The sequence below is a fragment of the Lates calcarifer genome, linkage group LG6 (assembly GCF_001640805.2).
Source record: "Lates calcarifer isolate ASB-BC8 linkage group LG6, TLL_Latcal_v3, whole genome shotgun sequence".
Classification (NCBI taxonomy): domain Eukaryota; kingdom Metazoa; phylum Chordata; class Actinopteri; family Centropomidae; genus Lates; species Lates calcarifer.
The window spans coordinates 23,436,943-23,463,719 of NC_066838.1; the positions used below are offsets into that span (position 1 = coordinate 23,436,943).

General features: G+C 42.6%; 1 protein-coding gene across 2 annotated transcripts in view; it reads left to right on the top strand.

The window, feature by feature from the left end:
* Positions 1-1,473: 1,473 nt before the first annotated feature.
* Positions 1,474-26,777, top strand: part of plekhg5b (pleckstrin homology domain containing, family G (with RhoGef domain) member 5b) — a 69,172-nt gene continuing 43,868 nt past the window's right edge. The window contains exons 1-2 of one of the 2 annotated variants that reach the window (XM_051071394.1): positions 1,474-2,209; positions 20,159-20,235. In XM_051071394.1, coding sequence (XP_050927351.1) covers positions 2,128-2,209; positions 20,159-20,235 — 159 coding nt within the window. In that variant the 5' untranslated portion in view covers positions 1,474-2,127. The remainder of the gene's footprint in view (positions 2,210-20,158; positions 20,236-26,777) is intronic. The other variant, XM_018689430.2, reaches the window with a different exon arrangement.

Genomic DNA, 26,777 nt, shown 5'->3' on the forward strand with positions numbered 1-26,777 from the left:
CATTTACCATTTGTCATGTTCCTATCATGTGCCATAAAAATCTGGGGAACATAAGACCCTGGGAACATAGGAATGTCTCCCCAGAAGCGAGGGCACTGTTGTATATTATTATTACTCAGGGTTACAGCTAACATTTGAAAAATACCTGTTTTGATCTGGAACATCCACAGCAATGCGAAGAGCCAAGAAAATGTCATAGTTTAGAATAATGATAGTGACTCTGTCCTGCTTTTTATTCGGTTTGGGGATGTTTACACTCAAGCAGCTCTCGCCAAACGTGTGTTAGATAGTGCAGCACTTGTCAGACTCATTGGTGATTCCTCATCCTCAAATCTTCTTCTGTTTTAAAAGTAAAACATACTGTTTTAAAACACTAAGATTTCAACCTTAATTTCTGACCTCCATCCCTTTAAAATGGAACAAACAAAGAAAGGTATTTTAGGTAATGTCTTTATTCTCTTTGATTATTTTCAGATCGATGTGACAGACATCTGAATGCATGGACAGACTGACAACATGGTCCCCCAATCAAAGACAGGTAAAAAGCCCCGGCTTTTTCTATATAGGACCACCAGACTGATAGAGACACAAAATGACTACAAATTATATGGTTTGTAGTTTGTGGGCCGGTCATTTTTTGTCACTTCATGATAATTTTGTGCGTTGTCATGATCAATTTTCATCTCCACACGGTCATTTTTATCTCTTTATGGCCATTTCATGTGCCTTTATGGATATTTTTAAAATCTCTTTATGGTTGTTTTGTGTGTCCTTATGGATATCTTTCATCTCTTTATGGTTGTTTTGTGTGTCTCTATGGTCGTTTTTCATCTCTTTGCAGTTGTTTCATGTTTCTTTATGGCTGAACATCCATTTTGTGTGTTGTTATGGTATCTGTATATGGCCATTTTAAATATATTTATGGTCATTTGATGTCTCTTTATGGTTATTTTGTCTCCTCAAAGTCATTTTACATCTCTTTATGGTAGTTTTTCATTTCTCTGTGGTCATTTTTTTTATCTCTTTAAGATCTGTTTTCAATCTCTGCAGTTGTGCTGTGCTTGTTTATGGTAAAATTTTGTCTGTTTATGTCCATTTTATCTCCTGAGAGTCGTTTATGTGTAACTATGATCATCTTTCCTGTTTTCATGGCCGGATCTGGCTCTATTTTGTCATTTTTCATCGTTTTATGGGCTCATAGTGTCTCTTTGTGGTTATTTTGTATCTTTTAACGGAGTTCTATGACTTTCAACTAAGAAACAGTATTGGCAATCGCTTCATGCTGAATCCCAGGGCCCCCCTAACCTCTCGGGTCCCTGTGCCTGGTTTAGGCCCTTTCTGTAATCCCTCCATGTCTGCATGCGCGTTGGTCAAAGTCATACAGAGGCTGTGTGCACCTCTGGTTTGTGGGCTGGTTGAATGGATGTGTTGTCGGTGTCTCTGGCGCCTCTAGCTGCAACATTGCGCCACCAGAGAGAGAAACTGCACTGACTCTTTGTGGATCCAGGTTGTCTGAATGAATGGAGGGGAGCCGATGGTCGACCGGAGAGGGCGGCGAGACGAAGCAGCCGACTATATGTTTTCAACTTAAGCTGCATGTGGTGTGAAGTTGGTAGAGGGAATCCATTCACCGAGTCTCTGCCTTAAAGGCCCCTGAAGAAGGTTTTTCGCTCGTAATCCCGACCGAGCTTCACTAACAGACATTGTTCGCTGGACGTCGATATTTCTTTTTCGCATGTGTGTGTGCAGCCAGCAACAGGTCATTTACAGCTTAGCACGGCGTCCAACTCCCAGCTGTACCTCAGTGGTTGTTAGATGTGCGTTAACTTTTCGTCGTGTGAACCGAGGGGGATGCTTTTTCGCCACTCTTCTCCGTGCATTCACCGTGCAGCTTTGTGCTCGCCACCGACCGAGATCCTCCAGCCTGAAGAGCGCACTGCGTTTTAGAGGAGGGCGACAGCAGAAATGAGGGGAGAATATGAAAATGCCATAGAGAAGACTGCTCATTAAACATTGCTGGGTGATTAGCGTCGAGCCGGAAGCACCGACGGACAGACCTGCGAGGAGCTGGTGCTGGTGCAGGGGGGTGGGGTGGGGGGAATCTCTCAAGAAGGATCGCATGCCTAGATGGTGCCAAACAAGTGGACCATGAATTCAGTTCTGCACAAATCGCCACCAAGGAGCTGGCTCGGTCTCAGATTACGACTAAGTAAGTAAAAATTCATGAAGTCAGCCACTGATCACCCTTTCCATATTAATGCCAGCATCATCAGCTTATTTTTGGCAAGTCTGTTGGATAAGTCAGCGCCTTAAGATGAGTCACCTGGATGCTTTGTTCTTTAAGAAACACCTTGTGCACTGGGTTTGTCTTTAAGAGCTCAGATAGGAAGGGGAACAGAGCAGCCCTCATGACTTTGATCCTCAGGCACCAGATCTTTGTTTCATGCTTTTTCCTCCAGTCATCAAAGTTAATGGCTGCATTTGGCAAGTGACCTGAGCAATTATCCCAGCTGGAGGCAGAGGTATTTTAGTCAGAGAGGAAAGTACACTCAGATCTGAAGTTCCCCTCTTGATGAAGGGACAACTCTGTATACACTCAGATGATAGATATTACCTCCTGTAAATCTCTAACTAACACTATTTATTGTCTTTTTCCTCAGACCTGTCATCTGTCCTCCCCTCTCTTTCTCATAATTCAGATCAAAGTGAAAACCGTAACATCTAGTCTTGTGGAGGGCTGCAGCTGACTAATTTGCAATTTCCCAGGTCCCAACATGACATATTTGAATAGTCTGTTTGTCCAAAAAGCTAAAGACAGTGAGTTTATAATCATAGACACCAAGAAAAACAAGTAAATGTGCACATTTTTGAGGCTGGACAAAGTTAATTTTAGCTTTAGTTTACTTATCAAACATATTTGCAAATTTCTGTTCTAATCAGTTATTTGACTGATTGTTTCTGTTTTTAGCTCTACCCTGGGCTTTATGTGTGTGATGTATGTAGTGCTGGCAGTTCACGGGTTCATACAGTGAGTGAAGTGAGCGCCGAGTTAAAGTTTAGCAGCCTTAATTGGTTGAGTCTGGAACCCTTCAGTGTTCCAGGCCACCGGAGTCTTAAGCCTGTCTTAAACACACTGGTCTAATCTGGGACCAGATGTCTTGTCTGGTCTCTGTCCACCACTGAAAAACAAAAACACAGACTAGAAATCTCAGTTCTTTACTCATTGATTCACTGTTGTGGTGTTAAAAGTGTCAGTCATCATAAATGAGGACATCTGTCTGTACAAAGGACACATGATGCTCTGGCTGAAATAGATGCTTTCAGTTTATGGCCCACTTTGATGTTCAAATATGAGCTTGATATAATGATTTAAATGACAAATCAATCCAAACAGTTGATGATTCAGTTTTTGATGAACTGCAGAACTGTAGAATCGTAGATGCTCAAATTTCCATTTCTTGCCCCTTTGGGCTTTAAAGATGAGGTCCAAAGTGACGGACCTTGGACCACAAGGTCCATTTAGAAGTTCCTCTGGAGCTTTCGATCATATCTCGTCATCTGGAGTTTGCCCAGTTGTCATGAAATGGTAGATGTTCCCAGTTTTTCTTTGTCTCCTGTCATTGATGGCTTTAAAGTTGAGGTTTAAAGTTCATTCTTGACCTTGAAAACAGCCATTGACAGAAAAATTTCATCTCAAGGTCCATTTAGTAGCTGTTCTGGAGCTTTTGATTGAATTGCGTGATTGAAAGTTTTTCAAATTTCCACTTTTTCCAAGCACATTAAGGATTTCTCATCCATGTTGTCCTTAAAGCTGAGGCTGAAGTTTACTCAGGGCTTGCAAAAAGCAGTTGAGAAAAACATGCCACTGCAAGTCACACTTTGCAGCTGTTCCTGAGCTTTTCAATCACGTTACATGGTCTTCATCAGCAGATAAAGTTTGCATGGAATTGTAAATTCACATGTTTTCTTATAACTTTAAGGACTTCTCGTCGAGCTTTTGATCGTATCACATGATCTTCACCGATAGATGTCGTTTTTCCCAGCTGACATGGAATTGTAAATGCCGAAATTTCTATTATTTTGTGAAATTTGTAGGGACCTCTTGTGCATGTTGGCTTAAAAGTTGGAATTCAGAATCTATCCTTGAATATGGAAACAGCAGTTGAGAAAAAAGTCTCTCCACGGTGTCCATTTAGTAACTGTTCTGGAGCTTTTGATCCCAACATACAATCTGTGTCAGTAACGGAGTTTGCATAGAATTGTTGATGTTCAAAAAACCTTCACGTTTCTGCTCTGTTGCTTTCGATCATATCATGATCCTCATTGGCAGAAAGTGCTTGGGGAAATTGAAATATGAAACACCTACAGTTTTACGTCAACTGGGGAAACTCTGTCTGCTGATGAAGATCATGTGATGTAGTCGAAAACTCCAACAGAACGGCTCCTAAATGGACCTTGAGATGGTTTAAGTGTGAAAAAGCTGCAGAGCTCTGAAGGAATATTTGGAGTGTTGATTCTTTCTGCTGCAACACTTCAGTCTGACTAGACTGGTGTAATCTGGGTGCATATGCCATATTGTGTGTATTTGTGTGTGTGTGTGTGTGATTCTGGTCTGGCTCGTGGCTTGTTACAGTTCAAACTTCCTTCTTCAGACTGTCTTTCCATTGTTCCACTTTTTTCCCGACAGTAATTTCCTTTCTCTTTTCCCCTCTTTGCATTTCTGCCTTTTCCTGATGGCGCGCCGGGTCACAGTGTTTTTGTTTTTCTCTCTCGTCTCCAAAAGCCCGCTCAACAATAATTATCCCAGCTTCATGTGCAATGTTGCGACTCATCCTAATAATTTTGCACGACAATGTTTATTTGTTTTATGAAGGGTCTGCTCTGCATTTGATGTCGCTAACACGCCATGCTCAGTAATAACTTTTTCATGTCTCTGGTGGTAGCTTTGATTGTTCTCTTGGTCTTAAAAAAAACAGCAAGTTTGCCTTTTCTTGTACCGCAGTAAATACTGGTCAGCCGTGTAATGCAGCCTGTTTGTTCTGTGATTAAATATGATATGTGTTACAGACCATAATGGAAAACAAATCAAGCACTCAGCCAGTGATGCTTTGATCCCCTTTCCTTATGTCTGACAGAGAATTAATTTCCTTCCTTGTGTCTCATCATTTCTGCACTGTTCTTCCTGTATGTGGAGAGTGAGGGAGTTCATAAAGATCCCATGGAACAAAAACTCTTTTTCATTTCATTTACAACCATAATATTCACCATATGTATTCATGTGGAAAAAATAATCAAGAATCCCAAACTCTTCTTGCAGGGAGATTCCCCTTTAAAAAACTGGTTGTCGTTGTTGTTAATAGACAGCTGAAGTCCTGTGCCACTTCTGTGTATTCTCTGAAATAGGTTTTGATTCATTGCTCTTGAAAAACTGAAATGTGATGCTGCTCATATGTGTAGTTACTTTGTACCAGACTAGTGTCTAGTTTCAGTGCTTCATCATTTTAACAAAGACTAGTGCCCATCGATCGGGGCATCGTCCAAATAACCTCACACTTGATACTGCACTTCCTTGCGTCCTGAGAAATACACCTGCTGTGACATTGTTGTGTCCCCTAGCAATGCAACAGTAAACATGTCATTTGTGCGCTCATAACATTTGATGGCGTCAGTGAAGTCAAAGCCCCATTCAGTGTTTATGTACAAACCTTACAGCCATGTGCAGGCCTTCAGGCTCTGGGTTTAGATATTTGTGTTTACGGTCCGTGCCCTCCGATCCATACACTCAGATGACTTGGTTTGCGAGTGAAAAGCACAATAAATACGTTACAAAGTGAATGTACAAGGCAGTGTAGCACAAAATGTACCCTTAAGTTCTGCCTCTCTTAAAACCAAAGTGCAGCTCTGCCTTTTTCTCTGCATCAGGTAACATAAAAAAGTAAGTTAGTCTTACTTGAGACCCACTCATCCGCAAGCATGTCAGAGTTGACACTGCACGTCCTTTGGTCCTTAGCAATACACTTACGAAGTTTGGAGTCGATCAGATGAACGGTTCTCAAGAAAATCTCATGGAAGCAGTAGCTTTTGAACACGAATAAGTTACGAAAATCTCAAGAATCTCAAGGTACCTTTTCCATTTTCCTTTAAGGCTGAAGTTCTGTGCTCACCAGAATGTAGTTTGAATGGTATATACATATCTCAATTTATTGACTGAAAATAGCTGCGGCTAAAAGCCATGAGAGCGGAGAGAATGAACCACAAACGCTAACCAAAACAACGAGCTAAAAGACACTAAAATGCTCCGCAGATCTGAAGGGAAACTGCAAAGTCAGGTGATAAGTCTGTGGTTTATAACCTCTTTAGTCATGTGATCTGTTCTGTTTTAAAATATTGATTGTAGCGGCTTTAAGGGATGGATATGAAAGCAGTTTCAATCTTCTCAAAATTATTAGAAAGAACTATTCCTTTACTGCAGCTCTGACTATGCACAGGTGAATATCACATTACACGACAGGTGTTGTGGCTTTCTTCTCTTCACTACACCACAGTCCTGGTTTTTGCTGTTTAGAGTCACAGATGAAGTCATAAATGTGCTCACAGCTGGAGGCCTTATTTTCTTTCTCCCCTTCTCTCCCTTCATCCTCTTCTCTCACAAAAGACTCCCAACAACACTTGGAAATGGCTGATACGGAACACCACTCTCACTAATCTTAACTCTCCGGCTCTTCTTACCCTCATTCTCAGCACTAGCTGTTATTCTCTTTTTTTTTTTTTGTGGGACATTGCTTCACAGCGTGATGCTTGAGTTCATATTTCCAGTGGTGTACTGCTTTTTACCCTGAGGGATATTCTCTGTTATTGTCCCACACTGTAGTGCTGTTTTGCATTAGCACAGAGAGAAAACTGTTGGGCTCTGCTTTGCATTTTCATTTAATTTACATACACAATCACTCTTGCCTAATTCGGGCTTGGATATTAGGTCATTGGTCAGTGTTTATCTCTCCTTCAGGGCTAAAGCCTCCTTTTTTAAATTCCTGAAACTCATCCATCAGCTAATTTCAGTCCAATTTTAGTCAGCTAATATGATCAAAAAACCCATCAGGGCCTCATCATGTTGCAAATAGACCAACAGTGAGCTGCTTCTCTTCAAACTGTGCAGCTGCTAATTAAAGGGGCTATGTTAAGTTCACATACACACACACAGAGACCTTCTTTAACCCCAGAAACATAATGGCAAGTGTTTATCCCCGAATATGTCCTTCCACACTTGTAACCTCCACCCTGGCTAAATGACTGTTTATGTTTATTGCAGCCTTCCACATGACAATAACTGTACTTTTATAGAATAAGTGTTTTTGATTCCTGTTGACTCTGTTATTGGCTTCTCATCGGCAGCCCCCACTGCAATTTTAACCAGATTGTTTCAATTATGGGATTATTCATATCAACAAGTTGAAGAGTGGTTGTTTGTCCCTCTGAACTGCTGGTTTAAGGATGGACTGTTAAATTACACAATGTCTTATGGTAATAAACCTGGTGTGGATGGTCTCGCACACCCTCTACTTACAGCCAGGTTCTGATGGTTGATACTCAGGCTATAATTAATAGAAAATATTAGAATATCTTTGTTGATTAAATGGTAAAAACCTACTTCCTTTTTTGATGTTGTTGATGCCTTGAAATTGTGGACAGACATTCAGTGTTCCCAGATGATATACCGTAATGATTTTAGTAACTTTGGGGATCTCTACCTCGTCATTTGAATTGGTCCAATAATTTATAATGACTCTCCCATCAAACTCTGCATCACACTGCAGAGTGTCTCTCCTGCTGGGCTGCTGACGGTGTTGTCAACTGGACTTTAACTTTTATTTTAACTCATAATAACAGTAGTTTCCGCTGTAACTCTGCGTTCCTGTGATGGGCATGCCGCTCTCGGCAGGCAGGCAGAACTCACCTGACACTGGAGCTGAGAGAAACAAGTTGCCTTGCTTTGCACTGTCGCTGTGTCCTCAGTTTCCATCATGTCTCTGCTTCCATCACAGCTATTTTTGTGGTTGGGACTCGGTTGTAAAATTTAGGGCCTGACACACTCTGAGTCCTGCATGCACATTATGTTGTGTGAACTGTGAGGCAGTTAAAAAAAAGGTGCAACGAGTCTTTAAATCACATTTTGTGATTTCCAATGGATACATAGACATAAACTATAAATTACTTCAATCATCGATTAAGCTTAAAATAACCACTAAAGTGATTCATCAATTATCAAAATAGTTGCCAATTAATTTTCTGTTGCTTAATGAAGTGATAAATAATTTCAGTTCTATGTGACACCTGCAAAACATCAGGATGTTGGTATTCATTGTCACCATGTTGACATGCTGATATTAGCGTTTAGCTCAAATCACTGCTGTGTCCAAGTATAGCCTCTGAGAGCTGCTAGCATGGCTTGTTAACGGCAAGACGATAGTTTTGCAGATGAATGAAAGATCAGGCACATGCTGTGCTTATTATTCCCCTCATCTGAGGCACAGACACAGGCCTTTAGAGAGTGGCTCTAAATCATTTGCGTTTTGTTTCCTTTTAGAGGATTCACACAGAGAAGTTCTAAAGCTAGTCTCAGTTTGGAGGTGAAGGGTTAACCTCGGCCCGTTTGATGGGCCACCTTGCTAAATATAACCCCAAACCTCCTCCACATGGGCACGCACGAGTCTTCAACTGCACTCCCTCTGTCAACACTTCGGCTCACACACTTTTTTTTTCTTCTCCCCCCTCACACACTCCAACAGGCTCATTTACAGTCTTGTCGTACTGCAGCCGCTCACACACTCATTTCTCAACACACCATTAATACTTTAGTGAGTGCAGTTCTGTTGAGAAGCCAGTTCATTCAGGCTCGGCACGCTAAGGAGGTTATGCCTGCTGTTTCTGTCTCACACTAAAATTAACCAGAGGTAGTGATGCTCATAGTGTGGGAATTTTTTATTCTAAATATTTTAGGTGTGTTTACTGTCAAACCTAAGCTATATTAAAGGAAGTGTTTTGTGGAAAATGCTTCCTCAGTATTGGCAAGAGTTAGACGGATACAAACCATGAGTCAGACCCTTAAATATGAAGGTGATTAGCTTAGCTTAGCATAAAGACTGTAAGCATGGGGAAACCGCTAGCCTGGCTTTGTGAAAAGGATAAGAAAATTCACCTGCTAGCACCTCTAAAACTTTTTAATCAACACGTTACATTACAGAAATATACCAGTCTAAAAATCAAAGAGTGAACACGACTAGTTTTGGTCCCTGCTGACGCCATAAAACCGCACCTTTTACATTTTAGTTTACATGTTCTGTAGAGTCACATAGAAATGAGAGTGGTATTGATTTTCTCATTTAATATCTTGGCAATAAAAGTGTTTCCCAAGATGCTGAACTATTCCTTTAAAGTCCTGGATGATAAGATCAAATTTTTCTCAGTAAAATATTTATGCTAGCAGCATATTGAGCTACTCCTTACATCATCTTTGTAGCACTAGAAGGCACAACAGCAGTGAGTGTGAAGTTCATGGCAGCTGTCTTTCATAGTGATCCGTCAGTGAGGAAACTGTCAGCACTGAAGGCATCACTGAAGTGGAGAGAGAAGCTTTGAAGCTCAGTATTGGTATTGAGGCAATGTTTTCCCTGAACAACCAGATGCCACATTGATGCTACACTTTCATCCGTGTTTAATGTTGTTTTTTCTTTAATTTTTAGGCGGATAAGTGTAGCTATTTAAAGAGACACTCCACTGATTTTACCAGAAGTTCACTTTACTCATTATGAGGCCTATTAAAACAGTTGTATAATGTCCTCTGTGGCTCTGGAGGAGCTCTCCAGTGTTGAAATGTCATCAGGGTTATCTCAGCTTTGGCTTGACACTAAAACATGTTAAGAGGATGCTTCAAGCTTGTGTTACAAACTAGGGGTGTGGGGGTTTGAAAGATGAGGGTGTTTACGAGGTAGTAAGGGTTAGAAGACGCTATCCGGTTGCATTATTGGAGATGCGAGATCCAGTGTTTGTGGAGCTCGGCCCACACTAGAGATTTAAAATCTGAATATCTCCGTCGGTGCTACTGCAATTTCGACTGTCTTTTTTAAAATATGTCTCTCACAAGTTCCTCAACGCCTTTTAAGAAGGGAAAACACAAAAACCTGTTGAGCATTAAGAGCTCTGTACCTGGAGTAGGTTTCTGTGTTGGTGGTGGAAAAAGTAGATTCACCTACATCCTGGTTGTCATTAGACTTTGGCTCTCTATCGGATGACTGGATCTAACCCATGCCAGAAAATGCACCCTGCGCCATCGCGCAGCTGCTCGGGCCCCTTGCTATGGAAAGAATATGTGTTCATGGCTGTAGCTAAATTCATGTAACAGGAATTTTTCATAGCTTAAGTGTTTTTTGTGTGAGATCAGATCAAACTGCTTTTGAATTAAAGTAAAAACAGAAGAGGGCAGGTACTGTCTGGCCTTGCCACGGCTGAAAAAGGCATCTTTTTTGTGTTAAAGTGTGATCTGATGGATGATGATGAAAGCGAGGCTGTTTAATACCTCGTCTGCTTCCCTCTTTGTTTCTGCAGTAGGTGGAAATTGGCCCTTGTATTTGCAGCCCGGTTCTCATGCTGCACGACTGCTCTCTTCATTAAAAGGGAAGCCGCGTGCTCAAAGCTGCTTCAGATTATTACCATATGTCTGCAAAGCCCAGAGCTGAGCAGCAAACCGGCTCCCATCCTACCCTCTAATTTCTTATCCCAAAATTGGACATGTGGGTCGTTGTGTGTGACAACGTCCCTCCCTTCCTTTAGCCGGCACAGTACATTCTCACAGTATTTCTTCTCCCATTTTAGATGCATAATAGCAGTGCATCAGCCTTTAAGCAACACTGGGGAAAATATTATGCCATGACTCGAGATATCTAACTGCATGTTGTTTTAACCCTTCAGCTGTTTTTTAAAGATATTAGAGAAGCGGAAAGCATTGTCTCAGTTAAGCGTCTTATAATGGGACTCCTTCTGCTCGTTCGAGGGTTTCTCGTCTCCAAGAGGCCAATGTGTGCATTGTACCTCCACAGAAATAACTGAGCTCATTCACCACAGAGTTGGTGCATTCATAAAAAGGAATAAATCTTTCAGGAGACATAAAAGGCGCGGGCACTAATTAATGCGGAAAAATGTCAGCCCTTTTACAGTTTGCGCAAAACATAAAGAAAGTTCACTCTGGATGTAGGAGGAGGTTTAAAAGAGATCTTTGTGTCACCCAGTCCAAAAGCCATTGGCCCAGATTGCCCGTCCCAGCATGCAGCTCACCTCTGCATGAATACAACACTTGTCTGATGGAGTGGGCAGAAAGCCCCCCCATCGCCAGGAGATCCTACACAGGGCTTTAACATGAGCAGCACAAGTTTTGCACAGTTTGAGAAACTGCCACGGACAAAGTCGAGGATATTTTACTTGCTGCTGCTGCTGGAGATAAGTTTGCAACACCTTTTAGCAGTTGGACGGCTGTAATTTGGTCAGGAATAGCTTGGTTAAATGGATTAGAAGACGGCAGCATTTGGTGCTTGACAGCTCTTGGTGGGTGGCTTTCAGCGGATGATTAGCGGAGGACTGAAAATTGTACAGAGTCACACAAGGAGGCATCTAAAGGAAGGTTCAGAGACATGTTGAAATTAGTCTTTGCTTTGTGGACAGAAGTGTGGTCAATAATACCACTTGTTGCCCACTTAAGACTCGCCTGTTAAAACCTGGATGGCAGCGGTGACGCTTAATCCAGGTTTAGAATCAGTAACATGGTCCCCTGGAGGTGTAATGGATTGTACTTGAGGGAAATCTGTTTGCTCACTTGGATCGGCCTTGAAGTGGAATCAGACTTGGACAGAAGGTTCAAAGTGTTTTGTGGTTTAAGCTGGATGAGGTAATTGTGCAGGTGGAGGTTTTGAATAAACATATTGGCAGTTGGCAGAGTTTGAAGTCGAGCTGGGCTGGCAGGTTTTATATCATAAAGATGGTTGATGAAAGGGGTGTATTGATTGTCTGCAGAAGTTGTTGGGAGGGTCAGGGGCTGGTTAGGCGTAGCGGCTCAGAAAGTGACACTGTTGGATGAGTCCGATCCAAACTCGAGTTTTAGGGCAACGATTTGATAGGATAAGCTTTATTAAATACTACTCAGCGTTAGGTGGTTGAAGCAAGTGACAATGTTCCTGTACTGGAAGAAGCGTGGAGCGTATCAGCTGGAGGCACTGCCACCCTCTCTCACTCAAGTGGGAATAGAGCGCTACTCCTGGTCGTCATCCCTGGACGTCATCCATGATCTGTGTGGTAAGCAGAGGGGAGGGGTGAATCACCTGACCAAGTGCTGGATGTGTGTGTCACAGTGAAACAGGAGGCCTGGCAGTGGATTGGTTTTCTGTTTGTGTATCCATTTTATTTTTGATTATCTGCAGTAAATACCACATTTTAAAGGTTGAAAAACAAACTGTAAAATCAAGGAAAGGAAAATCAAAAACATTAATATATATGTTTAAATGCTTTGTATATGCAGCTGTTTGTTCTTGTTTGTAAAGACCTCTGATCACTGACTGGATGCATCTATATTAGATTCATTTCTGATGCTTTTTTGTTGCCATGAAGGCTACAGTGACGTATCACAACAGAAGTTATCTCACGGCACTTTTCAGTCTAGATTGTACTCCTTGATATTACTTGACATTCATGGTCCCCAGATGACGACTCAGCCTGACTTTATCAACAGGCCTAACTTTTCTTGTAATACCATCACCAAGTTTTGGCCAATACTTTGGTTTATGCCCAAAATATCTGTCAAATGAATGACGTTGCCATCAGCCTGCCAGTATCTTTACAGCACTGACTCGACTGTTCGCCGGCTGCTGTCATTTTAAGATACGACACACACACAAAACTCTGTCATCAGTCCGCCTTTTTATCACTTGGCTAGCGCTGCTTATCATTATCTAAATAGTCTACAAGAATGCTCGACTATGATTTGAGTCTAGAACTATCACACTCATTTCAGGCCGAGCTGCCGTCTCGTCTAACATGACATTGGTGCTACTGTGTAACATGTAACATGGATCAGACATTACTTCACATTGTTCTATGTAACTTTTCTCCAAGCAGATGATCTGGTTCACTTGCATTTTGAGCTCAGGATTTCAGCCTCATCATGGAAAGGTTTTTTTTTTTTTTTTTTTTTTTTTTTTCCATTGCTCTGTTCTTCCGTGGAAAGCACTCAGTGACCTGGCATGAAGACAACCTCACATGAGTGAGAAGAAGAGAGGGAAAGAGCGGATGAGACCAGCTCCACAGATGAAATATTTACCGCCGAAGAAGTGCATAGCTGAACTGAAATGCTTCCCTGTCTCCTCTCAGTGCTTTTTTGACGTGGCACAGGGGCACTCGCTTTCCGCTGTGCCGCCCGATTTATGCCATTAGTGAAGGGGAAGTGATAACACAGGGCTGGGGAGGAATGTTCTTCATCCTCTCCTCTCTGCCAGCCAGCTGCTTGGAAATCCGGCTACTTTCTGGTCAGCTTAAGGACGGTGCCTGCTGAGGCTGACCTGTTTGGCACTGGGCGAAAAGAGGAATGCCACAGAGGGAACACTGAGGCTTTGATCCTTACCTTTTCACCATCTCTGTAATTAAGCCCCGAGCTTCTACTAAAAACATTTCCCAACTCTGTTGAAGCACTCAGCCTTTGAGCCTCTCAGCTTCAAGAACCGTCCCATCCTTCAAAATAGAAAGTAGTCTCTTTGATTTCCTGTCGCATCTCAGCCTCAAAACACATTTCTCTTGCCAGTCACATCTCACCTACCTCATCCCGCTGTCTTAAAACACTGTAGGGTTCGATCCCGAACTCCTCCTGTCCACGTGTCGAAGTATCTTTGAGGAAGACACTCGCTCCAGGTGGGCAGGCCGGCAGCCTTGCGTGGCCACCATATGTGTGTGTGAATGGGTGAACGAGAGGCAAATTGTAAAGTGCTTTGTCCTTGAAGATAGAAAAGTGCTCTGTTAAGAGCAGTTCATTTATCATTTACCATGTAAACCTTCAGTACTTCAGTGCTTCAGGTAGAAATTTTAAATTTGTGTTTCCATGTGAAGCAAAGACTCAGTAAATCAGCCTCCCTGCAGCGAACACACAACTGAAGAAATGCCTCTGTTATCAATTTAAAACTGGTGCTGCAGTTAAAATGAAATATAAGTTGAATAACAAAAAGGCACTTGAGGAAAGCTTTTGTTCAGTTCAGGTCGCTTGCAGAGTTTTATTTTGGGTTTCAGTGCAGTTTGAATCACTCACTACCTTCCTGCTGTACACCACATTACTGGTCCGGTCTAAAATATCCCCCAGAGTATAAGTACACACTGGCATTCCTCGGATTGTACTCAGCCACGGGTTCCAGTAACAACAGAACATACCTCCGTGTTATTTGGAGTTTAGCACCAATAAAGCCCATAAAAAGAAAAACCATGACACAAAAGGGCGCAGTATTACATAATAGTAACTTGTACTTGACCAATTGCTGTACTTTCTGACATAAATGCCCTAAAAAATCTAAGTTATGTAGTAATCCCCTCATGACCCCTCTTAAATATGGTGACAGGGTATTGAGTTTTCAGCTAATACTTTACCTTAATGTCCTAAAAGTCATGTTAGACCTCAGATATGCACAGAGAAAAGTTTATTTTTTAAATTTTCACCGTCATTAAATAACTCCAGAGTGAGTCAGCAGCAGAGTAAATCAGATATTATTTGTTTTTTTCTTGTAAATTGAAAATTGTTGACCGCTCCTCCTCCCCGCTCTGGAACAGTTTACACTTGTTGTTCTGCGGGTTTTCAGTTTTTTACATGGGGAACCTTTGGTTTTGCTCAGATGTGGCGGAGGAGAGAGGGAAAGATGGAGGGGGGAGGTAGGGGAGCGTGTGATGCACATGTGTGTGATTTTTACCGCTGTGGGGGTAAAACAACATTATAAGCAGGAGGGCTGGGTCCTGCCCCCGCTGCCACTGAACCCTCAGCATTAGAAACAGCTGCAACCTGCTCGTGTTTTTACGTCCGCTCACCAGGCCCCGACTCGTTCACCTGCAGAGGAGCGCTCTCTTTTGTAAATGTTTGGTTCGTTATTCGCAGAGTGTGATCTCACGTAATGTTAGATATAAATAGGTGTGTGAGAGACACATAAACTCAAGCATCTGTGTTCTGTCATTAAACCTTTGTGACTTTAATTTGCCCCCAGTTTGTAATGATGGACTGAACAAACTGTTGACACAAAGCGGAGCAAATCACCTGTCTCCCTCGCTGCTGTGTTTAATCCTCTCTTTTCTGCATGGCTTCCTCGCCTTCTTCTCTACTCATTCCACATTTTTCTGCGGTCTAACTTCTCTGTCTCCCTGCCATCCTGCATGTGCTGATACGGCCGTCTCTCTGCCAGCTCTCCCTGTCCGTATGCCATCCGCCTGCCTGCCATCTGTGTTCGTGTCCCGGGAGTCTTTTCATAACCACCTCCTGGCGAAGGTGCACTGTATGTTGCGTTACATACGGGGGTGTGGAGGTTGCAGAGGCTCTCACAAACGTTATGTGAAAGTGAAGAGAGGAGTGTAAGCCTGAGCAAATAAAAGAATAAGCTCACCTTCCTCCCTCTGCATGCGCCAGGATGAGACCTGGTGAATTCTTAACATTCCTCGTAAAAATGCGTGTAAGGCTCACGGGTAAACGTGGGCTGGGCTCGGCCTCTCCCTGCCTAAACGTGGAGTTCTGGTGAGGCTGTAACGGGAAGGTGGAGAGTATGACGACTGAGCTCTGATGTGGTGGTGTTTGAATACTGCATCTTAGGCCGTTAAGTGTGTACGTTTTTAGCCTGTGTCTGAATGCACAGGTGCGAGTCCCTAATGTTCAAGTCCAAGTCTGAGTCACCAGAGTAGAGTCAGAGTCTGCCTGCCTTTGCATAAAATTGATTAATGTTACAGTGTTAATATAGCTATCAATATCTTATGCCAAATTATGATGGCTCATTACAAAAAAATAAACAGTACTCGTCTCCAAATTCAGAGTCTGGATGCAGTCAGTTCTCATGTCTGAGTTATCACTTATCAAGTCCTAGTCACATCAAGAGTCTTGTAAATCAGGACTACAATACTACAGCAGTGGTTAATGTTGCTGCACCTGTCCAGATTTGTGGTTTTGCAGTGATAATGGCAGCTTATCACTCAGAGTTTGAACATTTTTGACAAGCGCAGGCCTCTCACTTCTAGTCAGCATCTGTCACTTTTGCTGAAATGACGACTTGGACAGTTATTTCCATCACTGATTAATCTGCAGATTAGTTTCTCTACAAACTGTTTAATTGTTTGATCTGTGAAATGCAGAGCGGTGCCCGTCACAATTTTCTAAAATGTCTTTAAATGGCTTTTCTATCAGAAAAACTGTAAATTGGTCTAAACCAGTGGTGTTACAGTTAGACAGATGCTCACTGTTATTTTAAGAGAAATCACCAAGTATTCTTGCAAAACCACACATAAACCTGACCACGTTCACTGTTGCATTATGGTTACAAATTGAGGAAGTGGAGATTGACAAGTGGGAATACTTAGCACATCTTGCGTGTTAAGAGTCTGCATCATTTCGAACTTGCCCCCGCTGCTCTGGCTTATTTACGGCTGCCTAATGGGTCTTTGCCCCGGGCAGTGTCTCTCTCTCTCTCTCTGTGGTGAGCAGGTCAGCAGAGAGCAGCGTAGATGGGATGCTCCACTGTCTCTTTAGTGTGCAAGCTCATTGTCTGCTATCACGTGTGTTCGTGTATAGTGTGTGCTTGTGTTTGCTTTTTGGCTTAATCAGCAGTGCTGAGTTCAGGAATTCCAGTTCATCAGAGAGAGAGAGACAGAGAGTGAGAGAGAAAGCGGGAGAGTCAGCAAGATATGAGCAAGTAGGAGAGAAGATGGAGGTTCAGCAGATAAGGGAATGATTTTACAATAAAACAAGAGGGTCAGGGCGTAAAAAAAACAAGGGTGAGGAGGTTAAGGAGCTAAGGAGAAGCTGGGGTTTAGGGCAGACGGGGATAGAGTGGATTTGAGGTTACAGTATGGCTCAGTTAGTTCAAATGAGTAGAAGAGAAGTAACACGAAACATAACCATCACAGCCACGTTCATCTGTGGTGCTTTCACTGCCTCATTCGAAGAATCTTTTCTCGTGAACAAAAGGAATCAAACATCGCACACACTGTTAGTCAGATGTGCAGATATAAGTAAAAAGTGAGAGAGTAAAAAATGTAATAAAAAGATGCACAATTATATACGCTGACCCACACAACTGCATGAAAAAGACATATCAGCAGTTTGTATGTTATAAAATAAGCAAACAGCCTTACCTTTAGACACATTTCTGCCTTTTAGACAGGGTTGTAAGTCACGATTATTTACATTTGGTCTATAAAATGTCAAAAAAGCTCTCAGAATAACAGAAATAATGTATTAATTTACAAGTCTGTAAACTCTTATTTATTTCCAAATCATCTGCTTAGAAGTTTCCTGGAAATAACAATATAATTTGGTGCTAATTATTGGTAAGTTGGTATGTGAGCTAGCACAGCCTGTAGGATAGGAGGTGAGCTACACATGGAAAATGTGAGTATGTACAGTTTAGCATAAATGAAGAATAAAGTTTCCAATAATAACTAAATGAATGAGTAATAAATATAATGAGTATATAATAAAGGCACTAGGGTTTAAATTGAGTTGAATTCATCTGTAGGTCAATAATAAACTCAACTAATTTGAGTAAGTGCAATAATAGTCTTGGAGCTTTGTCTCTATTTTTCCTGTAATTAGATCCAAACTATGTGGTTCTTTCCAGGAAACTAGAAGAAGAAATGATCAGGAAATAAAGGACAACACTTCGTTCATGTGCATTTCATCACCTGGCCTTAAAGCGATCAGTTGAACCAAGGTCGAGGTGTGTTGAGGACACTCTGCTCCATCCCTGAGATGAGACCTGAGATCACACCAATAAGCCAGAGTAACATTTGTCTGCTGGAAAGCTGTGAAGTCTCATTGTGGTCGAGGAGGTTCTGCCTCTTTGGGAAACGCTCCATAAAAGCTGGAGGCTCCCTCTGCAGCCTGCTGCTTGTAAACCCTGAGGGATCCATTAGCCTGAGGCCCGGGCCTGGCAGAGGCCACATTCAGAGCTGAGAGCGCGTCTAGGCCTGCTCCCAGCACAGCAGAGACGCAGGAGAGACCGTTTTTATTTTCTCTCTTTTCCCGGAAGGTGATGGAAGGTTGACAAAATCCACTCTGCATCAGTGGGACTGTTGAGTGGTATTCAAAGGGGTTTTTTAGCCAGTCCTGCGGCCTGGCCCTAACGGTGGCAGTGTTGATTGGTCGGTTCACTGCTTCGGCTCAGGTTGAAATATCTCAACAACTGTTCGATGGATTAGCATGAAATTTCATAGAGACATTCATGGTTCCCAGTGGATGAATCCTACTGACTTTAGTGCCACCAGCAGGTCAACATTTTTCCTTAAATATCTCAATATCTCAACATCTACAGCATAGATTGGCACAAAATTCTGCACAGACATTCGAGGTTTCCAGATGAGTCCTCTTGACTTTGGTGAGTTTTCCCTCTAGCACCATGACGACGTTTCTTTGACAATCACTTGTAATTTGTTGCATCTGTTCATGTCCTCAGCAGGATGACTTCTGATAACTTTCATGATCCCTCACCTTTTCCTCTAGCGCAAACTCAAAAGTCAAAATTAAAATACTTGGAACTTTCCATCAGTTCTTTGTGTTTAGTCCTAAATATCAAAGAACACTGTAAACATCGCCATGACTTGCCTTGAGCATTGCTACCGTGCTGACACAGGCTCAAAGCACCTCTGTTGCCTATTTACAGTCTCACAGAGCCGCTATCGTGGCTGTAGACTCTTTTTTTACTCCTGTTGATCAAATCCACTGTAGACAGGTTTATCGTTCTTTTTCCAGTGGGGAAGCTGTGGGCTTTGTGGCATGCACCAATTACACTGTTTTCCCCCTCCTCTCTACAAGCACCCTTGACCTGCGAGTGGAGCTGTAGCCAAGTCGGATGACTCAAGGTGACTTGTTTTTTTGTACGCCCAGCTCAGGGCGGCAGGCCTCGGTTGTTTTAACCGTCTCTGTCACGCTGACAAGTTATTGTTTGAAGCTGGCCTTTAAAGTTCATCCACGGAGTGACTTCATCTTCTAGCAGCGGGCCTCCTCCATTACTGATGATTTAGTAATGATATTTCATTAACGGCTTGGGCCAAATAAGGAGCGGTGACATTACAATGAGCAGGTTATCTGAGCTTTCTGGAAGGGTTCACTTCAAAGTCCTGTCACGCCTGGAAACTGGAGACTTTTTTTGCAACAAGCACCTCTACCATCTGTCCCACCGCCCCGACCCCTTCCAGCTCTTTCTCCTCCCCTACTCTTACTTTCTCCTTCCTACACGTGTATTCTCTGTTTTTCTCATTAGGTAGATGGATAAATATTGGTGCACCCAGGCTCTCTGTTATGATATCTTTATCGTGTGTATACATGTAGAAGATGTAGATGTAAACACTGCCTTTTATCATACCCTCAGAGCAGCATTGGCCCAACTAGTCAAGTAGATTTTAGAGGTTTATTTGACAACGGTGATTTGTTATTGTGGAGTGGAGTACAGTGAGCTCGCCCCTGATGAGAGCACTTTCGTACAAAAAACCCAGAGCGAAGGGCTTCCTCTCATTTGCTCCATTTTCTTCCTGTCTCTTTGGTTGTTACTCATTTCTCTCTGATCGCCTCCCAACAACACACCCCACCCTCTTCCCTCTGTTTACCTTTCCTTAGAGAAATCTCTTTAAGCAAACTTCTCTTTTTTCATTTTATGACATGGCTTTTTAGTCTCTATTACTGTGTGAGAGTGTTTCTTACGCTCATAGTCCTCCCTCCTTTCCCCTCCATCCTTGTATAAACACAGGGCAGCGACTTCAGTCTCTGTGTCTACATTATGTTTTTACAGCTTTTACCAAGAAAGGTGTGTTAATGGATGTGTGGCTGGCTGGGTGGCTGGTTTGGTGTTTTAGTGATAAAGAGAGACGTCAAGTTGACATGTGTGTTCTGTTTCAGATGACAAGCCCGTCCAGGAGGAGGACTGGGTGGTGTGCCAGCATCCTGAGTGTCCCGAGCGCCGGAGGGCCTCTAAGGTAAGACCTTTAAACCTGAAGGAAAGTCTGTGCGGGGGCCTGATATCCCTGACAAGAATGACAGTCAGCAGGTTTCCCCTCAGAGTCTCTTTGTGGAAGGAAGTGAAGAAGCCAAGTTCCTGAAATGTCGAACTTTTCCTATAAGTCATATAATATTTATTTACCACGGTTATGAAACAGGTCTATTTCCTTTATAAGTGACAACGAGAAGTGTTTTTTCTTTGATTATTAGATGCCTTTATTGGACAGTGGACAGTAGAGAGATAAGAGTAAAGAAGTGATGGGAAATTGCATAAGGTTTCTGGCTGCACTCAGAGAACAGGGATGTTATGATTAGAGTCTGTCCTCAGTGGTGTAGCGTCGTCTTGGTTCATGAAACTGTAGCTTCAGTGGACCAAGAGAAACGATGAGCTTCTATAGATTAAACTGCCAACGTCACAGCAAAAAACACTGCGTACACATGTGTGTATCAGTAATAATAACCCAATCAGGGCTAGGTGATAAAACAATAATGATAAAATTTCATGTTTAGGACAAAACAATATAATTTTCCTTGATAGAAATACAACAAATGGTCGATAAATGTTTGATATAGTTCATTTGTATGCTTTGGCATCATTCACAGAAATAGAATAGGAATAGAGATCTCATTGTGCAAGTTATGTTTTAGATTAGTTAGGTTAGAGTTGAATTGAAAGTGTGAACTGCTTACCTCGAGTGTTTTTATATCGCAGTACTGCAACTTTCAGGATCTAAATACTTTATCCAGCACAAACCTCATGTCGTGTCTCGGTATGAAGTTGAACGTCATGTTCGTCTCGTCGTCTTCTGGAGACGCGTCTCCTTCCAGCTCTTACAGTAACTGTTGTCAGTGTAATTGTCGTCAGACAATCCTTACTTGTTCTCATCATGTTTGTAGTTGCGTGATCTGTGAGTCGGGAGTTATGGAGCATCAACGAATGAGGTATTTGTTCCCTGAGTTGTCCTTCAGGCAGATTTAACAGGGTACTTATGTTGCACTGCCCTAAAGACAAAACTAAGGGAACAAAAGTCGCCTGTTTGCAGTAAACTCCACACTTTAATGTACGTGAAAGTCTGTAACATGACGGCCTGTAGTGTGGAGGACGTGCACTGAATCGTATCTGTGGCTATTTTTAGGTGGGTATGCAGTAAATTCCTCTGCCCAGAGGTGGATGTTCGCTTTATATCCACATATATGCACCACTTCACTTCTGGTCCTCAGAGGAAAAACGAGTCGTTTCAGCAAATGCCTGTGACGCTGTTATGAGGCTCACAAAGTCTGCAGAAAGACGAGGTCGGCGTCGGATGGATCGGTCAACAGAAAGCCTGACTCGGGAGACCGCTTTGAGTTCCATTTCCTACTGACAGTTGCTGTTGGTTTCTTTTAACCACGATGACGAAGCTCCCCTAACATTACCAAACTAGTCATTTTAACCACCATGAGGTATCCCAGCTTTAACTAGTACTTATTTTAACCCAAACCATGATTTTTCCTGAACCCTAACCAAGTTGTTTTTGTGCCTAAACCCAACCAAACTTTAACTTTAAGATGATTTTATTCTTGCAGCAGGGATTTAAAATGGTTTTGGGAGGAGGGGAAAGATGTCACCCCGCTGATAAGGGTTTCTGATCAGAATTCGCAGGACTTGCTGTGGTGTTCATGGCCCCGCCAGGACCTGAAGATGCAGACAACCCTTGACAATGTCCCTTTAACTCTGGTTTCCCCCCGTCCCGCCCCCCTCGAGGCTTTTCGCCCGGAGATTATCACATCTCTCTTGTGTTGCGTTACAGCACAGTGAAGGTGAAGCAGAGTGGCGGCGCTGCTTTTCTTCTTTTAGGTGTTAAAAGGGGCGTGAGTGTCTGGGCTCTGTGTCTGGCCACCAGACTGTGAAATGAATTATTACTTTGAAGCCACTGGTTTCTGAAAATGGGAGTCTGGCCAGAAGACCAGGGGGGGAAGCGACACAGTGTCTGGTCTGGCCCGGTCGGTCTCTCTCGAGTTGTTTTGGTTTGTCGGCTCACTCCTGCCACCAGAGCGGGGGGGCATTAGACGGATCCCCCCTCCTGAATCTAGATGTTGTCCCCCTGCTGTCTTCTCTGTGGAAACGATGGAGAGGGAAAACGACAGAGAGAGGGAAGATGGTGAATTCAGACAGCACTCAGAGACAGAGAGGGAGATGGTTAAATATAGTTTTTTCTCCATGGCAACTGAGAATAATAAAGTGGGGGAAGAAGAGAGAGCCCAAAGAGCTTAACCTGAACTATCATGGCAGTCTCTTGAGTCTCTCATCCCCACTTTTCCTGAAACACTCAGGACTATCTGGCCCCTTCTCACGTGATAAAGTCCTCTCCTGCAGAGCTGTGAACGAGGAAAACCGCAAGTTAATGTGCCATTTTCTAAAGCAATCATTTGTGTTTATGTGACCTGCTGTGGCTCAACATGGAAGGGGGGACAGTGTGGGACAAAGCAGGTCTAACTCCACCTGTCTCCTTGACCAAGGTCAGGGTTGATGTTATTATGTAAGGGGATTAGGGCTTGTATCCCAGTGTGGACTGGGATAGACGAACAGATCGACAGCAGATACAGTGGAACAGAAAAAGACAGAGAGGACTACTCAAGTCTTTGTACCTGTTAGTGATGAACAATTTAATCAAACAGTGATGTGATTCGGATTCTTTCAGCACCATTTCACACATCATTCAACGCACAATTTTTTACAGTGTATTGGTTTAAAGATTCAAGTAATCACCTATCAATGGAAAAATAACTTTACTAATAAATCTTCCAGTGCAAAATCATTCTCTGAGCCGCTAACAAAGGCTAGCACTGTGATTTATCTGTCTTTTTTGGACCTACAGTTGCCTGCCACAACACTTAGAGTGAATCAAAACATTGAAATTAAAGTTGAAAGGTGTAAAAAAAGCATTCGTCATGAGAAACGAGCCTTTTTTATTTGTTCTGTAGTTGAAATAAAAATATTTATTGTGGCAGCTTTAAACATTTTACTGCACTGATTGAAAGAGTGATTTATTATCAGTCGTATTTAAAGATGGACGACATGTCTTCAGTTCCCTCCGCTGTATAAAAATGAAGTCAAGCCAGGGTATCAATTTCCCGCCAATACACCTGCTCGACCAATGGCGTGTCGGCCATGATTTTACACCTCAATTTTATAGCATCAAATAACCAATTAAATCCAAACTTAACAGAAAAATGAACACTTAAGACAGAAACCAGTTTTTAAATTTGTTCTGTGTCCCATTCGCTAACATGGAGGGGGGCGGGGTTTATGACCTATACTGCAGCCAGCCACCAGGGGGCGATCAAGATGTGTTGGCTTTTCTTTTGGGGAGCTGCCATGTTGTCCATCCTTATTTACAGCTATTGCTTGGGACTCAGAGATCAGTAGCTCAGCTTAGTGTGTTAGTAGGATAGAGGTGTTGTTTTTTTGTTTGTAATTCATTCTGTTCACAGTGTAGAGATCTGTTGGGTTGGGTGAAAATATTACATTCTTAGATGTAGATCAGTTGTGCTTTTTTTAAGCACTTGTTCCTCATTTATTGATCCTGCATTGATTCTTCTGTGTTCTAGTAAAGTGGGGATATCCCAAGATGTCACAATTCTTAATATTTCTGATGATTTTAGCACTTTTAGAGATGTGACATAAGAGCAGCGAGACCAGTGAGTCATGTTAGTTAGGCACTCCCAGTCTATAAAAAAATCTAACTTAGTGTGCAGTGTAATCGTTTTTGATGAGTGTATTTCTCATTTAGCTCAGTCTCACGGTTCTTGCTCAACAGTTATGAATGTGTTGCCTGTGACGAGCTTTAAACAGCAGGGGGCAACGTCATGGCAACCCTGACCCACGGGGCTGACTCTGCTGCTCCCTCAGTCTGCGTTTGTTTGACTAAGTGAGATGCATATTTCTAGGAAGAATAAGGAACATAAATATATCCCTTGACTTTTCGTCCACTCCACCCACTAAACAGATTTAGACGCATCAAAGAAAGCATTTTTCTTGCTCAGAAAATGAAAAAAACATTAAACTTTTATATTTCATTTTAAGAGTTTTTGAAAGTTCTCCGAATAGTCTCTTTGATATCCCGGCGGCTTGGCAGCAGGATACAGAGCAGACACAAACACAGAGAGAGAAAGAGAGAGAGAGAATCTTAGGCCCGGTCCTGCTCTGCATTTAAACCATTTTATTCCCAGACAGGCCTGCCTTTGGTCTCCTCCTGCCCCATATATCAGCTCCCGACGGGGCTGCGTCTCCTCCAGTCGCAGCAGCGTCTACTGGCCTGGAACTGACTGAGCTCACCTGCACCATAATTTACTGAAATCACACCAGGTGTCACCCTCTGCGCTTTGCTTTTGCACTGCCTTTAGCTCAGCGCTGTCACCACCATTACACAACGGCTCTCAGAAGGTTATTAGAAGGCTTTTGGGACGGCCCCCGACACATGTGCGTCCAACAGGGCTTACTGGTGTATTTTGGATGCTTTGCTGTGGGTTTCTGTAAGTCAGTGGGATTTAAAATCAGCCTGCAGGTGTCCAACTGGGAGATGGTGCTCAGTCCAGAGTCAGTTCTTGGCTGAGGTGGTGGGATTCGTTTCAGATTATGCCAGTTAGCGATCAGTGCTAGTCTGAGCTTGCTCCCTGGATCGAGACTCCCACATAGAACAGCTTATTATTCCTGATCGCTCCCCCTCTCCTCTCCCCTCCCCTCCTCTCTCCCTCCCTCCCTCAGCTTTGACAAGACAGGACCAGACAAGACAACTCGTAAGGTGTGGGTCGCCTTGGCAGCGGGCCCCTCCCAGCCCAAACAGCTGGAGGCACAGGGATAACATGAAGAGAGTCAGGGTTTTTGACAGAAACAGAAAGGATGAGGGAGAAGTTTCAGTGAGGTGGCTTTGACTTTCTGGATCCCTCCTGCTGTCCCATCTCTGTTTTTATAAGCGTGTTTCCATCCCACCTGTTTTTTATGCACTTTTTCAATTTGTGCGCTAAAAAACTGGGGTGGAAAATAAGAAATAAAAATATTTTTTATGCCTGGCTGGAGGTGGAAAAGTGGGGAGTATCAATAAAAACAAAGAGCAGTGGAAAAAGACTCAGCAAATAAATCGTTATGTTTGCGAAGAATGTGACTTATTTGTCACTTCCATCGATGAGAAGATATTTGGTAAAAAGAAAAAAAAAATTGTACTACGTTTATATGGAAACCTGGCTCGTGTGTCTCATACCGTCACTCACTCCTTGATCTTACTCCTATTGTGTTTTTGTTGGGCTTCCATTCTCTCTCTTTTCTCTTTTTCTCCCTCTCTTTTGTCCCCATTCAGTCACATATTATGAGTAATCCTTTGCTGATGTTTTAGGGGAGTTATTATCATATTAGTCAGAGCAGCACAGACGCACCCCTGAGATATACCTCACACAAAATCATCTTATTACAAGTGGTTGAATCATTCAGTCCTTAGCTGTGCTCTATAAATACAGCTGTCAATTATATATTTTTTAATGTATCTTATTGTTTTTTTTCTTTAAACAGAAACTCAGGATCTACTGACTTTCTGTTCCACTGATCTGCTTGGCCCAAAGTCTCACCTAACTGACACTGACAGGGACCTGCTAAGGCTGCTAAGTAAACACTCTTATTGGGCTGAATGCCCACTTTCTGTATTTGTCAGAGGGCTGAAGGCTCCAAGGTATTAGGTGCTATTTCTTGGTACAGATGGATTAAGTTCTGGGTGTCATGCAGTTACACTAACACCATCTTACCTGCCTGATTGCGGTCCATCCTTCAGCCTGCAGGTGTTCGCTTCTCCTGCAAGGTGGGAGCAGTCAGTCACTCAGCATGTATGGACTGTAGAGGTATTTAAAAAAGCTGTGCGCTCCCTCTTAATATATCTGCCTCTCCTCCTCATCCCTCTTGTATTTTTGGTTCTTTTAAGCAATATTCAGTTCATGTTTAAAAAGATCCTGTCAGGCAAAATTGCCATTCAATTTATGGATTTACTCAATTTGTTTCTTGCCTGTTTCTCTTGTTTCCATAGTCGTCAAAAGTAAACCCTCGCAGCTGATTTATTTCCGAACAGGAAAATATAGTATGTTCATCAGTTTTTGCTTGATTGCTACCCTCATGTATTTCACACAGCTTGTATTGTACTTTAGTAACTTGACTGACTGCAGACCACGGAGTCTTTAAATTGGTTTTCTGGGAAAAACGTATGAGGATGTGACCTCAGCTATAACAGTGAACTCTGTGGAAAGTTTACTTTATGAAGTAATGCAAGCCCACTAATGGAAATGGTGGTCTGCACTCTGCTCTGATGACTGTGGAGTCATTTGGACACGAGGGGAGATGAGGAAAAGTTACCTAATCGCTTTTCAGCATGAAGCAGACTGTTGAGAAACTCTGGTGTTAATTTGTTTATTAAAGGAAGGGTGAGTCCGCACGTTCTTTTCCAGCATTTCACTACCTGCTTCACATTCACAGACGCTCACGTTCACACTCAGTAGACCG